The sequence below is a fragment of the Orycteropus afer genome, unplaced genomic scaffold, assembly GCF_000298275.1.
Source record: "Orycteropus afer afer isolate SDZICR_OR568_19922 unplaced genomic scaffold, OryAfe1.0 scaffold00054, whole genome shotgun sequence".
Classification (NCBI taxonomy): domain Eukaryota; kingdom Metazoa; phylum Chordata; class Mammalia; order Tubulidentata; family Orycteropodidae; genus Orycteropus; species Orycteropus afer.
In genome coordinates this window covers 5,004,549-5,020,692 of record NW_006921641.1, presented here as the reverse complement: position 1 = coordinate 5,020,692, position 16,144 = coordinate 5,004,549, and the positions used below count along the sequence as shown (strand labels likewise).

Here is a 16,144-nt window from a genome sequence, read left to right as displayed (position 1 = left end):
ACTCCTCGGAAGGAAGGTTGGGCAATCCTACTTCCGTAGTGATACTGCCTCGGAAACCCAAGGAGGGGTCGCTATGAGTCGGGGCCGACTCGACTGCACATAACAACAACAACAACAACCTTCCCAGAAAGCCAGTTTGACTATGATTTATTGAGAGGCGAGGACCAAGGAGAGATTGAGCTGAGGCTAATCTTGCACAGATACCAGTGATACAAAATACCTGCATTCCTTACTGAAAAAATAGAAGACAGACACCGAGTAATCCTTCACAGACAACCAGACACTATGGGAGAGAGATCCAATAAATCTACCGTCTCATGACCATAGTACTGGGGGACCCCAGACTCAACTGGCACAACAAAATACATAAAAGCCTTGCTCTGTCCTACATTAGTGAGTAGCAACTGGGGTCTTAAAAGCTTTCAAGCAGCCATCTAAAATGCATCTAATGGTCTCCTAGCATCAGAAGCTAAGAAGAACACACAAAAAAAAATAAAACACACAAGGGCATTTGGAAGCAATCAGCCACAGGACACCATGGCCCTCAAGACCAGAAGAACTAGATGGTGCCTGGCTACCAATGCCAACCACTCAGAAAAGGATCAAATCTGGAGATCCTGGATAGGATGGGAGGGAAAACATAGAACAAAATCCAAAAACTCAATAATAACCAGAATTACTGGTCATATGAAATCTGATGAGACTCCCAATACTATAGCCCTGGAAAACATTCTGCGCCTAGAATAAAACTCACCCCCAGGGGTGGGCTTTCAGCCCAGTAGTTAACAAAATGTACACGCAGACCACTCAACCCAGGATGATGCACCCACATACTCTATGGTAATACATCCCTTAGAGCAATAGACCACGAGACACCAGAGAACCAACATGCAAACTGAGGAAATGCAGGACAAATAGGAGTGAATAAATATGAGGGGCACAGGGGGAGGGTTACAGGGTAGGGAGGGGAGGAGACTGGGTTAGGGATGGACATGGTAAATGCGGAGTGAAACTACATGTACACGTAATGTTGGATGTAAAACAAGTTCTTAAAATAAAAATAAATTTAAAAAATATAGCATCTTAAAAAGAAAGAAAGAAAGGAACCCTGGTATTACACAGATTTCAGGGGGAAATAATCCTTCTAGATTTTCCAAGGCTGGAATTAAAAAATAGCAGCCACATTAGGCACAGGGCTAGTACTTTGTAATTGGATAATCACAGTTATCCCCAAAAAAACCCAGACTCGCTGCCTTCAAATCCCATCCAGCTCAGAGCAACCACTCCTTGGGTTTCCAAGGCTGTGTCTCTAGGGAAGTAGATTGTGCCATCTTCTTTCCGAGGAGTGACGATTGGGCCATCTGCTTCTATAGCGATACCACTTCAGAAACCCAAGGAGGAGTCGCTATGAGTCGGATCCGACTGGACAGCAGTGAATGTGGTGTTTTTTTTGTTTTGCTTTGTTTGGGGGGGGGGCAAAGTACTACCCCCACGCCTAATGTGGCTGCTATTTCAGTGGTGAGAAATGTGGCAGAGGGGAATTAGATTGAAGCATGAAATGGAAAGCTATTACTTTTACTCCTTTACTCTTACCGATAGCTTACTGTGAAAAAAGCTTTGGTGACACCGTGGCGAAAGCATTGGGCTACTAACCAAAAAGTTGGTGGTTGGAGCCCACCAGCTTCTCTGTGAGAGAAAGATGAAGCAGTCTACTTCCATAAAGATTTACAGCCCTGGAAACCCAGTGGGGTGGTCCTACTCTGTCCTATATGATCGCAATGAGTCCCAATCGATGCAATGGCAGTGGGTAATGTGGCATATAAAGAAAAAAAAAAAAAAAAACACTGCCATCAAGTCAACTTCAATTCATAGTGGCATCATGGTTAAAGTATACAGCTGCTAACCAAAAGGCCAGTGATTTGAACCTACCAGCTACTCCATGGGAGAAAATGAGGCAATCTGTTTCTGTAAAGATTTATAGCCTTGGAAACCCTATGGAGCATTTCTACTCTGTCCTAAAGGGTCGTTATGAATCAGAATCAACTCAATGACAGTGGGTTTGGTTTTTCGGTTATTGCCTATTGCCAACCAGTAACCATCTCCAAATGAGGCAGCAAGGAGGCCACAAACCTGAAACACCTAACTGCATGTAGACACAAGGCCATAAAAGCATTCTTGTTGGAATGCTTCTTCAGCAAGGCAGGCACAGTGCCTCTCAATAGCCAACTCAGTATGCCTCTGTGTAGGAGTTTATTTTTACTCTTCGGGGAAAAAAAAAAAAAATGGTACTACTACTACTACTACTGGGAGCTCTGGTAGCATAGTGCCTAAGGCACTTAACTGCTAACCAGAAGGCTGGCAGTTCAAAACCACCAGCCACTTCTCAGAAGGAAGGTTGGGCAATCTACTTCTGTAGTGATATCACCTCAGAAACCCAAGGAGGGGTCACTATGAGTCAGGTCTGACTCAATGGCACATAACAACAACAACAACTACTACTACTACTACTGTCATCCAGCTAAATTACAAATTCAGTGAAGCCTAAGATGTTAGAATTTACCAATTCAAATTATTATGAATACCTTACCTTATAAAAATAAATATCTTAGGTTTCTAAATCTGACTCAATGCATTTGGAAAAGAAATCCATGTAGATGCCCCTACCTTGATTGAAAAGTTTACCTGTGGTGGTGGAAAGCTCGTAGCCCAAGGAAGCAGAATGAGAAAAATGCAAATGCAAGTCCTGGGAAAGACCAAGTAGCCAGGGCATAGCCAATCCATTCAGTGATCTCACCAAAGAAATTGGCTCCAGAGACATATGTAAATAATCCACCTGTGGGCAGAAGAGTCAGAATAAAATCATTTCAAATTTAGACTCCTCTACTTTGTTGCAACTGGTGGTGTAGTACCTCAGGCATTTGACTGCTAATCAGAAGGCTGGTAGTTCAAACCCACCAGCCACTCTTTGGAAAGACGATTGGCAATCTACTTCCATAGAGATACCACCTCGAAAACCCAAGGAGGGGTTGCTATGAGTCAAATCGATTCAATGGCAGTGAGTTTGGTTTTTTTTTTTTTTTTTTTTTTTTTTACTTTGTTGCAAGGCAAATAAGGGCAGCCAGAACAAACATGACTGGACTCCCTTCACAGTCACAGGAGTTTTACAGAATCCTCCTTTGAGGAAGAGAACAAAGCAACAGCAATATGTTGACCTTGGAACATCCTGGAATCTTGAGAAATGGCCCAACTTCTTGATGAGCTCCATTCAAATCCCCAACAATTATTGGACACTAACTTTGGATATACAAGGGAGAAATACAGGATGTCTGGCTTTTGTTTCATTTTATTTACTGATGTTCCCAGTCTAATGCTTACTTTTCCACTATTCTTCCCTGAATACCCACATGCTCAGCATTTTTCAAGGTTAAAGAACTGAAGGAAAAATTCAAGACTTGAGCTGCAATATTGAAGGATTATATGGGCAAAATATTGAACAATGCAAGAAGCATCCAAAGACAATGGAGCCAAAGACAAAAGATACCAAGCTGTGCACATAGGAGATAGACAACAGATGCTAATACCAACCAGCACATCCACAATAATGCATTGCCATTAACACCAAACACCAGGCTACAGATAAACACATAAACATCTAAGATCAGATGGGGTTCAGTGAACAGGAGTATACTCTAGACCAAGGATAGATTCAGCGGAGGCTAATCTTACAGAGATACCAGTGATACAAAATACCCACAATCCTTACAGAAACAACAGAAGACAGACATAGAGTAATCCCTCACAGACAGCCAGATACTGTGGGAGAGAGATCCAATGGATCTACCAACTCAGGACCATAGTACTGGGGAAAACCAGACTCAATTGGCACAACAAAATACATAAAAGTCTCATCCTGCATTGTTGAGTAGTGATTGGGGTCTTAAAAGTTTTCAAGCGGCCATCTAAGATGTAGCTAATGGTCTCCTAGCACTGAAAGTGAAGAAGAGTGCAAAAAAAACAAGGGCATTTGGAAGCAATCAGCCCTAGGATATGATGTCCCTCAAGACCAGAAGAACTACATGGTGCCTGTCTACCAATGCCAATCACTCAGGAAAGGATCAAATCTGGAGATCCTGGACAGAGTGGGGGGAAAAATGTGGAACAAAATCCAAAAATTCAATAATGACCAGAATTACTAGTGAGATGGAGTCTGATGAGACCCCTAATATTATGGCCCTGTGATACATTCTGGGCTTGGAATAAAGCTCACTCCTAGGGGCTGGTTCTCAACCCAATAGTAAACGAGATGTACACACAGACCACTCAACCCAGGATGATGTACCCACATAGTCTACGGAGATGCATCCTTGGAGCAATCAACCACGAGAGACCAGAGGGGCAACATTCACACAGAGGAAGTGCAGGACACACAGGAGGGCATAACTATGAGGGGCACAGTGGGGAGGATTACTGGGCAGGGAGAGGAGGAGACTGGGTTAGGGTTGGGGATGGTAAATGGGGAGTGAAACTAAAATACATGTAATATTGAATGTAAAACAAACAAGAAGACAATGGAGAAATACAGAGTTACTATACCAAAAAGAATTGGTTGATATTCAACCATTTCAGGAAGCAGTATATGATCAAGAAGAGCCTGTGGTATTGAAGGAAGAAGTCCAAGTTGTGCTGAAGGCATTGGCAAAAAACAAGGCTCTGGGAAATGATAGAATACCAATTGAAATATTTAACAAGGGAATGCAACACTGGAGCTTGTCACTCATCTATGCCAAGAAATTTGTAAGACAGCTACCTGTCCAACCAACTGGAAGAGATCCATATTTGTGTTCATTCCAAAGAAAGATTATCTAATAGAATGTGAAAATTATTGAACAATATCATTAATATCTCACATAAGTAAAATTTTACTGAAGATAATTCAAAACAGTTGCAGCAATACATCAACAGGTAACTGCCAGAAATTCAAGCAAGATTCAGCAGAGGATGTGGAATGAGGGATATCATTGCTGATGTCAAGTGGATCTTGTCTGAAAGCAGAGAATACCAGGGAGATTTTTACCTGTATTGAATTGCCCATGCAAAGTCATTTGACTGTGTGGATCATAACAAATTATGGAAAACATTGTGAAGTGTGGGAATTCCAAAACCAAACTCACTGTCATAGAGCCGATTCCAAGTCATAGCTACCCTCTTTGAGTTTCTGGGGCAGTAAATCTTTACAGAAGTAGATTGCCCAGTCTTCCTTCTGTGGAGTCGCTGGTGGGTTTGAACTGCCAACCTTCTAATTAGCAGTCAAATACCTTAGGCACTGAGCCATCAGAGGTCCTTATGGGAATTCTGGAACACTTAATTTTACTCATGTGAAATGTGTACATGGACCAAGAGGCAGTGATTCAAACAGAACAAGATACTACATGGTTTAAAATCAGAAAAGATATATGCCAGGGTTATATCCTTTCACCATACTTATTCAGTCTGTATGCTGAGCAAATAATCTGAGAAGTTCAAACCCACCAGCCACTCTTCGGAAGGAAGGTTGGGCAATCTACTTCCATAGTGATACCGTCTTGGAAACCCAAGGAGAGGTAGCTATGAGTCAGAGCTGACTCAACGGCAGTGAATTCGGGTTTTTTGTTTTGTTTTGTTGTTTTTTCTGAACTACATGAAGACGACTGTGGCATCAGGATCGGAAGAAGACTCATTAATAACCTATGATATGCAGATGACACAACCTTGCTTGGTGAAAGCAAAGAGGACTTGAATTGCTTACTAATGAAGATCAAAGACTACCACTTTCAGTACAGATTATACCTTAACATAGAGAATACAAATATTCTCACAACTGGACAAATAAGTAACATCATGATAAATGGACAAAAGATTGAAGTTGTCAAGGATTTCATTTCAATGCCTATGAAAGAAAAAACAATCCCACTGCCATGAAGTTGATTCTGACTCATAGTGGCCCTATAGGATAGAGTAGACTACCCCAAGGCTGTAAATCTTTACAGAAGCAGAATGTCCCATCTTTCTCCCATGAAGCGGCTGGTGGGTTTGAATCACTGACCTTTTGGTTAGTAGCTGAATGTCTTAATCACTGTGTCACCAGAGCTCCTTCCCTTGGAAGCAGAGTCAAGAAATCAAAAGACACATTGCATTAGGCAAATCTACAGCAAAAATCCTCTTTAAAGTGTTAAAAAGCAAAGATGTCACTTTGAGGATTAAGGTGTGCCTGACCCAAGCCACAGTATTTTTAATCACCTCATTTGCATGCAAAACTGGACGATGAATAATGGAGACCAAAGAAGATGCATTTGAATTATGGTGTTGGCAAAGAATATTGAGTATAGGGTGTACTTCCAGAAGAATGAACAAATTTGCCTTGGGAAAAATACAACCAGTATGCTTCTTAGAAGTGAGGATGGTGAGACTTTGTCTCACGTACTTTGGATATGTTATCAGGAGGGACCAGTCCATGGAGAAGTATGTCATGCTTGATAAAATAAAGGATCAGTGAAAAAGAGGAAAATCCTCAATGAAATGGGTTGGTACAGTGGCTGCAACAGTGGTTTCAAACATGACAACAATTGTGAGCATGGCACAGAACTGGGCAGTGCTCCATTCTGTTATACATAGAGTTTTATGAGATGGAATCAACTTGATGGCACCTAACAAGAACAACAAAGAGGAGCGGGAATCAGGAGGGTGGGAAGACATTACCTTGGGGAATCCTATAGGTGGTTTCTCCAGGCTTCCTGAGCTGGCACAATATATAGTCACTATGAATGTTGATTCCCATTCCTATGATAAATAAGAAGACACCTTGACAAAAGAAGAGAGGGAGAAGAAGTTAAACATGTATTTCAATTATGGAGTTTTTCCTCACACTTAAGTTTTTTTCTATAAATGGAAGAAATGAATTTAATTTCTAATTCTAAGAATGGTACTAAGATATAGCGGAAAAAAAAAAAATGGAGATGGGAAATTAGCTCTGGTCCCAAGTTTAGGTGGAGGGGCTTTGTTGTTTCATATACTAAGGGCTTAAATTACACAGTTGGGTTTCACAGGCAATGGTTAATAAAATTTGTATTTTATTCTAACTGAGAGTAGTGGAAATCCACTAGAGGATTATTAGATGGGGAATGATATGATACATGTTTTTTTTTTTTTTTTTTTTTTAATCTCTCTGGCTATTAAGTAGAGAAAAGACTGGGGTAGGGGTGGGAGAAAGAAAGAATGCTGTCATTTGTTGTTGCAGTACAGTGGAGAGATGATGATGATGAGTTACTTAGAATATGGGGAGGGATGTTAGCTGGGAAGTGGGTGAGCACTGGTCAGATGTACTTACCCAAGCTAAATCGCACATCTGTGAACCATTCATAGGGGTATTCAGCACAATAAATCAGATAGTAGCCTTGAAGGAGCCCATTTCCAAAGCAGAAGATAAAGCCTCTGAGAAGGAATATAATTGGAAAAGGTCTCCCTCTAATGAGAAATGAGTAAATGAATGTCCTGGAATAGATGGGGAGAAAGGTTAGGATCCATTGCCAAAAAAAAAAAACAAAGAGTCAAACAATGAGGGGAAAATGATTCCAACGGAGAAACGTATCAAACCTATTTCAAAAACCATTTTCCCTTAAATTTGTGGAATGAAATAACAGTCTTATTCTAGAGCAAATATTCATGCTATTATCCTAGTATTCATAATGTTGTTGTTGTTGTTGTTGTTTGCCATCGAGTCGGCCCCAACTCATAGCGACCCCTCCTTGGGTTTCCGAGGCAGTATCACTATGGAAGTAGGAATGCCCAACCTTCCTTCCGAGAATATTCATAATAGCCACCATTTACTTACTTTATTATATCCTCACAGCAGCCTCAAGAGGTAAATATCATCTCCCTTCAGTAGTTAATAAACTCAATTCTATGATCCGTGGATTGGAGATGAGTTTTATGTAAATTTGAAAATGAAATCTAGTTTATACTGGAAGAAAAGTAAAGCCAAGAAACAGTAGAATGGCATTTTGGTAGCAACCATTCAAGCACAGGACTTCCCATAATGTGCTTCTAATACGATTTAGTGACTGATATTGTAGCATTCCCTAGAAAGTAGACTGCAGAATCGTTTGAGAAAAAAGAGAGACCCTTCTAATGCTGGGAATTAGGAATCTAGAAGAATGGAAAATGAAGGGCTTAAAATTTTTAAATAACACAAAGTTAACATTTTTCCAGAAGATTATGCTAAATACTAAACCACAAATAACTGTTTAGAATTTTTCTTTTATGATTCAATATAACATCTGTACAGAAATACTCATAGCCATTTGTGAAGAATTTAATGAATAATTATCAGATAAACACCCATATAGCCACTAACCAGGTTAAGAAATAGAACACTGCCATCATCCCAGAAGCCTCTCTTGTGTCCCACCCTGTTCCAAAACCATCATTGCCCTAGCAGCAACAGGCATCCTGAATTTTGTGATCATTTCCTTTCATTTCTTCACAGTTTCACCAAATTTGTATATGTCTCTAAAAATACAGTTTACAAAAATAAAAAATAAACAAACCTCGCTGCCGTCAAGTTGGATTTGACTCATAGCAACCCCTCCTTGGGTTTCCAAGATGGTATCATTATGAAAGTAGTTTAGTTTCCTCATTTCTAACTCATTATGAGTGAAACCATACTCAGTGATAATTAGAGTCTATTTCAGTGTCTTTTTTTTCTTTAATTCATCATTATGAGGGTGATTTTGCATATGGCTGTAGCTCATTCACTTTCACTGTTGTATATTATCCTCATTCAATATACTACATCTGTATTTTACTTTGATGAACATTTGGGTTATTTCCAATTTGGCACTACTGTGAACAATAACCAATCAGTTGTCATTGCAGTCAATCCCAACTCATGGCAACACCACGTGTCAGGTAGAAGGGTTCTCAGTAAGAGTTCTTTGTATATTTTTAATATATGCTCCTTACCAGATACATAACTTGCAAATAGTTTTTTCCTAGGCTGTGGATTGTTTTTTTCATTTTCTTATGCTATCTTTGAAGCACAAAAGTTTTTAATTTTGATGAAGTCTGAAGTTTCTATTTTTACTTTTGTTGCTTATGATTTTGGTGCCATATCTAAGAATCCTTTGTCAAATCCAAGCCCATCAAGATTTACTCCATGTTTTGTTCTAAGAGTTATATAATTTTAGCTCTTACATGTAGTTCTTTGATCGATTTTTAGTTAATTTTTGTTCAGTAAGGGTTCAACTTCATTCTGTTACATGTTGATATTCAATTGGTCCACCATAAGTTTTTGAAAAAGTGTACTTTCACCATTAAAGGATTTGGACACCTGTGACCAGAACTTTTATGTGTTAGTGTGGTTAGCCTATGGTTCCCAATTGTTTGGTTAAACACTAGTCTAGTTGCTATCATGGAGTAGTTACAGAAGATTAAATTAGTTAGCCTTAGGTACAGCAGATTGCCTTCTACAATATGATCTAATGCAATATAAATCAATCGACCCATTGAAGCCATAACAATATAGGGTAGATTGTAAACAAAATCATTTGAATTATAAAAAGAGAAGAAAAGATACACATGGGGGAATATTGATACCAGATAAGGATTGTCTACAAGCCAAGGAAAAGAAGGAAGTGAAGAACACCCAGCATTATCAACAGGGAAGGAATCAACATAGCAGAAACCCTGGTTCAAATATCAGCCTGCAAAACTGTGAGAAAATTAATTTCTGTTCTTTAAAGCCATGCACTTGTGTTGTTTTTATTATGGCAGCACTAGGTAACTAATACAGTACTATGCAGATCTAGAACATACAAGTAACTAGCATAAGCAGTTACCTCAAACAGCTTCCTTTAACATCAATTCATGCTGCTTCTTGTTGTTGTTATGTGCTGTCAAGTCGGACCCAACTCTTAGCGACCCCTCCTTGGGTTTCCGAGGCAGTATCACTACGGAAGTAGATTGCCCAACCTTCATGTTCCTTACAGCCAATTGACTGATCCACCACTTGTCTGTCAATTTGTTGTTCTGTGGCTTGCATGTTGCTGTGATTCTGGAAGCTATGCCACAGACATTTCAAACACCAACAAGATCACCCATTCTGGGCAGGTTTCAGTGGAGCTTCCATACTAAGACTAAGAAGGAAGCCAGGGCCATCCACTTCTGAAAAAAATTGGCCAGTGAAACCCTTATGCATAGCAGTGAAATACTGTCTGATATATTACTGGAAAACATTATGAATAGAAGTGAAACATTGTCTGATATAGTACCAGAAGACAAGCTCCTCAGGTTGGAAGGCACTCAAATACAATTGGAAAACAGCAGCCTCCTCAAAGTAGAGTCAATCTTAGTGATATAGATGGAGTAAAACTTCTGGACCTTCATTTACTGATGTGGCACAAATCAAAATGAGAAGAAACAGCTGCAAACACCCTTTAATAATCAGAACATGAAATGTAATAAGTATGAATCTAGGAAAATGGGAAGTTGTCAAAAATGAAATGAAATGCATTAAGATCAATATCCTAGGCATTAGTGAGATGAAATGGACTGGTATTGGCCATTTTGTATTTGACAATCATATGGTCTACCATGGTAGGAATGACAAATTGAAGAGGAATGGTTCTGGATTCATCATCAAAAGAACATTTCAAGATCTATCCTGAAGTACAATGCTGTCAGTGATAGAATAAAATCCATATACCTACAAGGAAAACTGTTGGGCAACCCACTTCCATAGTGATACCACCTCGGAAACACAAGAAGGGGTTGCTATGATGGCAGTGGTTGAGTTGGGCTGTAAAGTCAATTTGGGAGCTCTGGTAGCTTAGTGCCTAAGGCACTTGACTGCTAACCAGAAGGCTGGCAGTTCAAACCCACTAGCCACTCTTCAGAAGGAAAATGGGGCAATCTACTTCCATAGCGATACTGCCTCGGAAACCCAAGGAGTGGTTCCTATGAGTCAGAGCTGACTCCACAGCACACAACAACAACAAGGAAAACTAGTTAATACTTATTATTCAAATTTATACACCAACCACTAAAGCCAAGATGAAGAAATTGAAGAGCTTTACCAATGTCTGCAGTCTAAAGTTGACCAAGCATGCAACCAAGATGTATTGATATTTACTGGTGACTGGAATGCAAAAATTGTAAACAAAGAGGTGTCGGTAGTTGGAAAATATGGCCTTGGTGATAAAAATGGCTGCATGATAGAATTTTGTAAGACCAATGATTTATTCACTGTTAATACTTTTTTCAACACACAAACTGCAACTATACACGTGGACTTTACCAGATGGAATACACAGGAATCAAATTACCTACATCTGTGTAAAGAGGTTATGGAGAAGCTCAATATCATCAGAACAAGGCCAGGAGCTGACTGTGGAACAGACCAACAATTGCTCATATGCAAGTTCAAGTTGAAGCTGAAGTAAATTAAAACAACTCCATGAGAGCCAAAATATGACCTTGAGTATATGCCACTTGAATTTAGAGACCATGTGAAGAATAGATTTGATGTATTGAACACCAGTGGCCAAAAACCGGAAGAGTTGTGGGATGACATCAAGAACGTCACATGTGAAGAAAGCAAAAAGTCATTAAAAATACAGGGAAGGAAGAAAAGAACAAAATGGATGTCAGGAAAAAACTTGCTCTTGAACAAAGAGTAGCTAAAGCCAATGGAAGAAATTATGAAATAAAAGAGCTGAACAGAAGGCTGGCTTGAGAAGACAAAGTAAAGTATTATAATGAAATGTGCATTGGAGTTAGAAAGTCAAAATGGAAGAACATATCCAGCATTTCTCAAGCTGAATGAACTGAAGAAAAAATTCAAGCCTCAAGTTACATATTTAAGGATTCTATGGGTAAAATATTTAACAATGCACAAATCATCAAAAGAAGATGGAAGGAATACACAGAGTCACTAAACCAAAAAGAAATTGGTCGATGATCAACTGTTTCAGGAGGTAGAATATGGTCAAGAAGAAGTCCAAGTTGCACTAAAAGAACTAGCAAAAAAGGCTCCAGAATTGACAGAATACCCATTGAGATGTTTCAACAAACAGATGCAGTGCTGGAGGTGCAAATTCATTTATGCCAAGGAATTTGGAAGACAGCTACCTGGCCAACCAACTGGAAGAGGTCCATATTTTGCCCATTCCAAAAAAGGGTATCCAAAAAAATGCAGAAATTATTAAACCATATCATTAATATCACACAGAAGTAAAATTTACCTGAAGATAATTCAAAAATGGTTGCTGCATTACATTGACAGGGATCTGCCAGAAATTCAAGTTGGATTCAGAAGAGGACAATGTAAGAAGGAATATCATGGCTTATGTCAGATGGATCTTGGCTGAAAGCAGAGAATACCAGAAAGATGTTTAGCTGTGTTTTATGGACTATGCAAAGGCATTCAACTGTATGGATCATAACAAATTATGAATAACATTGAGAAGAATGGGAATTCCAGAACACTTCATTGTGCTCATGCAGAACCTGTACATAAAGCAAGAGGCAGTCATTCTAATAGAACAAGGGGATGATGCATGGTTTAACATCAGGAAAGATGTGTGTCAGGGTTATATCCTTTCACTGTACTTACTCAGTCTGTATGCTGAGCACATAAACCAAGAAGCTAGAGTATAATATGAAAAAAAAAAAGTGGCATCCAGATGGAAGGAAGAATCATTAACAACCTGCGATATGTAGATGACACAACCTTGCTTGCTGAAAATGAAGATGACTTGAAGCACCAACTGATGAAGATCAATAATTACAGCTTTCAGTATGGTTTACACCTTACACCTTACACAAAAATGCTCACAATTGGACCAATAAGCAACATCAGGAAAAATGGAGAAAAGATTGAAGTTGTGAAGAAAGTAATTTTGCTTGGATCCACAGTCAATGCCCATGGAAGCAGCAGTCAAGAAATCAAATGATATATTGCATTGGGCAAATCTGCTGGAAAAGACCTCTTTAAAGAGTTAAAGAGCAAAGATGTCACCTTGAAGACTAAGGTGCACTTGACCCAAACCATGGTTTTTTCAATGGTCTAATATTCATGGGAGAGGTGGGCAATGAATAAGGAAGACCACAGAAGAAGTGATGAATTTGAATTGTGATGTTGGTGAAGAATATCATCTGTACCACGAACTGCTAGAAGAAGGAACAAATCTGTCCTGGAAGTACTGCCATAATGCTTCTTAGAAGTGAGAATAGCCAGACTTCATCTCTCATACTTTGTTCATGTTGCCAGAAGGGACCAGTCTGGACCAGTCCCTGGAGAAGGATATCATGCTAGGTAAAGCAGAGAATCAGTGAAAAGGGGGAAGTCCCTCAATTGAATGAATTGACATGGTGGCTGCAATGATGGGTTCAAGCATGGCAATGATTCTGAGAATGGAGAAGGAATGGGCAGTGTTTCATTCTATTGTACATAAGGTCATTATGAATTGAATCCTACTTGATAGCAGCTAGCAACAATAATTTATAAAAATTTTATGTGTATTGTTAGGTATGGGAGCTCTGGTAATGTAGTGCCTAAGGCATTTGACTGCTAACCAGAAGTCTGGCGGTTCAAACCCACCAGCCACTCCTCGGAAGGAAGATGGGGCAATCTACTTCCGTAGTGATATTGCCTTGAAATCAAGGAGGGGTCGCTATGAGTCAGGCCCAACTTGATGGCACATAACAACAATAACAACAACAATTGTTAGGTAGAAAGTATAAGAAAATAAGATATTTTTACTAAGAACTAATATTTTCAGTGTAAAAGAAGAGATGTACAAATGTAAAAATCAAAGAAAGCTGTAATGTTACATTTTAATGGAAAAAATATGAATTTAAACTCATGACTTTGTTAAATCTACCCACTCAGAGACTTAGGAATAATGACAGCAATAGGAATATTGAACTCCCAAGTCTTATTTTGATAAAGTAGAAGGTCTAGGAAAAAGGGGAAAGGCCTCAACAAGATGGAATGACACAGTGGCTGCAACCATGGGCTCAGGTATAGCAAGGATTGTGAGTCTGGTACAGGACCAGCCAGTGTTTCAATCTGTTGTGTATAGGGTCACTATGAGTCAGAGCCAACTCTACAGAACCTAACAATAACAGCATAGGAAACAGATGGAGCTCTAGTGGTGCAGTGCCTAAGGTATTTGACTGCTAACTGCAGTTTGGTAGTTCAAACCCCCCAGCTGCTCAGTGGAAGGAAGATGGGGCAATCTACTTCCATAAAGTTTTACCACCTCAGACACCCAATGGAGGTCACTATGAGTCAGAATAGACTCAATGGCAATGAGTTTATAGGAAATAGGACACCTTGGAGGTATAGCTAATTCCTGACCAGGGACAGGAAAGCACAAGGAGAGTCAGAGATTATTTTGTCATGTCTGAAAGCAAGGAAATAATTAACAGGGGTAATGGGCTGTCAAAATTACTTAAGTGGGTTCCACTGGCCAAATCTGGGACAAAATGGGTGTCAAAAAGAATAATGAGTTAAGAGATTCCAAGATGGTGGAATAGGCAGAAAGACAGCACAGACCCTCTTCAACAAAGAAAAGGGGAACCAATTAACACAGACACAGAAGATAATCCTGGACCCCTGAGCCTTGAAGAGAAGGATATAGAAGTGGACTAAACCCCAGAAGAATTTGCATGAAAATACAAAAAAGGAGACAGAGCTGTGGTCTGGCAGGGATCCTAAGCAATCCTGATGGCACAGACATCTTGGAGATTTCCGAGTGGTGGTAGGACCTGAGAATTAACCTAAAAATCAGCCCTGCTAGCCAGGGACTGCATGGAGGGCTGCTCTGGTGGCTGTGGAATAAAAGGGGAAGCAGCAGTGAAGAGGAAGACTGGCTGAATGGTAGACTTTTGTCAGTCTGGAGGGCACCCCCATTTTGAATGTTTACAAGCGGCTTGACCATTTTGGATATTTAAAGACACAGTGCTCTACCAGATTCCAGGGGAATAAGAATAGGTTATGCTTGCCAATAACCCCAAGGACACTCTGGACCTGCATGACTGAAAAGGTGCAACATTCCTCTTGTTACTCTAATACCCCACACCTGCTTGGTGAATGGAGGTGCAGCCATCCCCCACTCCCACCCACCTTCTGGGCCCACAGGAATTCCATCCCAATCTGTGTGCACTGACGGAGCCTGGGTGTCCTGCCCTGTCCTCCACCTTCTTTTTTTTCTTTTTCTCCCTCTTTTTTCTGGTGTTTAGTTTGCTTGTATTTGTCTGCTTTAAAACGACTGTTATTATTAATACTTTTGTCCTTTTTACTATTATTCTTTATTCTTGCCCTCCCAGGTCCTAGATTACAACTTTTTTAATCTTTTCCCTGTTCCTGGTTAAAAAATTTTTTTTTTAATTTAAAGTCTTTTTTTTTCCCCCTTTTTTCTCATGGTTAACCCCATTCCTTGTTTTTCTTTTTCCATTTTTCCTATTTTTTTTTTTCATTATTCTCCTTCTCTACTTTTTTTCTCTTAGTCCCTATCCACAGATATTGCAGATTTTCTTCTTCTTTTTTCTCTTTTTGGTACTGTTCCTGTGTGATTACATGGTGTATTTTTTGTCCATTTGCTTTTAGGTTTGGGTGGTTAGTCGATTGTAATTTTTGTCTAACTGAGTGGGAGACATAAAGAGTCCCCATAAGACACAACTACACCCACACCTCCTGCAACTTCACTTACTGAGTGAGAGCCACTACCTCCTTCTTCACCAACATGCCAATGATAAAAAAAACCACCAAAAGAAGCCTGAATCACCTTTGGCTGTTCTTCACAAACAGTTAACAGAGATCTAAATACAACACCACGATATCTTGGAGACAACAGACCATCACAGTCCACACAAAGAAGCAAGATAAAGTGGTAGAAAGAAGGGAACAGGATACAGACCCACAACACATCTCTGAGGAAGAAGGAGCATTGGAACTCTCTGATAAGGAATTCAAAAGAATTATCTTTAGGTATCTCCAAAGGATTGAGAGACAGACCAAAGAAAACACAGGAAAAACTTTAGAAGAATTTTGGAAGAAAATACAAGAACAAAATGACAAAATAAATGAAAAATTAGAAATTATTCT

The 16,144-nt window shown here is 39.6% G+C and overlaps 1 protein-coding gene across 1 annotated transcript in view; it reads right to left on the bottom strand.

Annotated features, from left to right (window-relative positions):
• Nucleotides 1-16,144, bottom strand: part of SRD5A2 (steroid 5 alpha-reductase 2) — a 77,089-nt gene that overhangs the window by 2,954 nt on the left and 57,991 nt on the right. The window contains exons 2-4 of the mRNA XM_007938804.1: nt 7,364-7,527; nt 6,736-6,837; nt 2,683-2,833 (exon numbers count right to left, since the gene is read on the bottom strand). Of these exons, the coding sequence (XP_007936995.1) occupies nt 2,683-2,833; nt 6,736-6,837; nt 7,364-7,527 (417 nt within the window). The remainder of the gene's footprint in view (nt 1-2,682; nt 2,834-6,735; nt 6,838-7,363; nt 7,528-16,144) is intronic.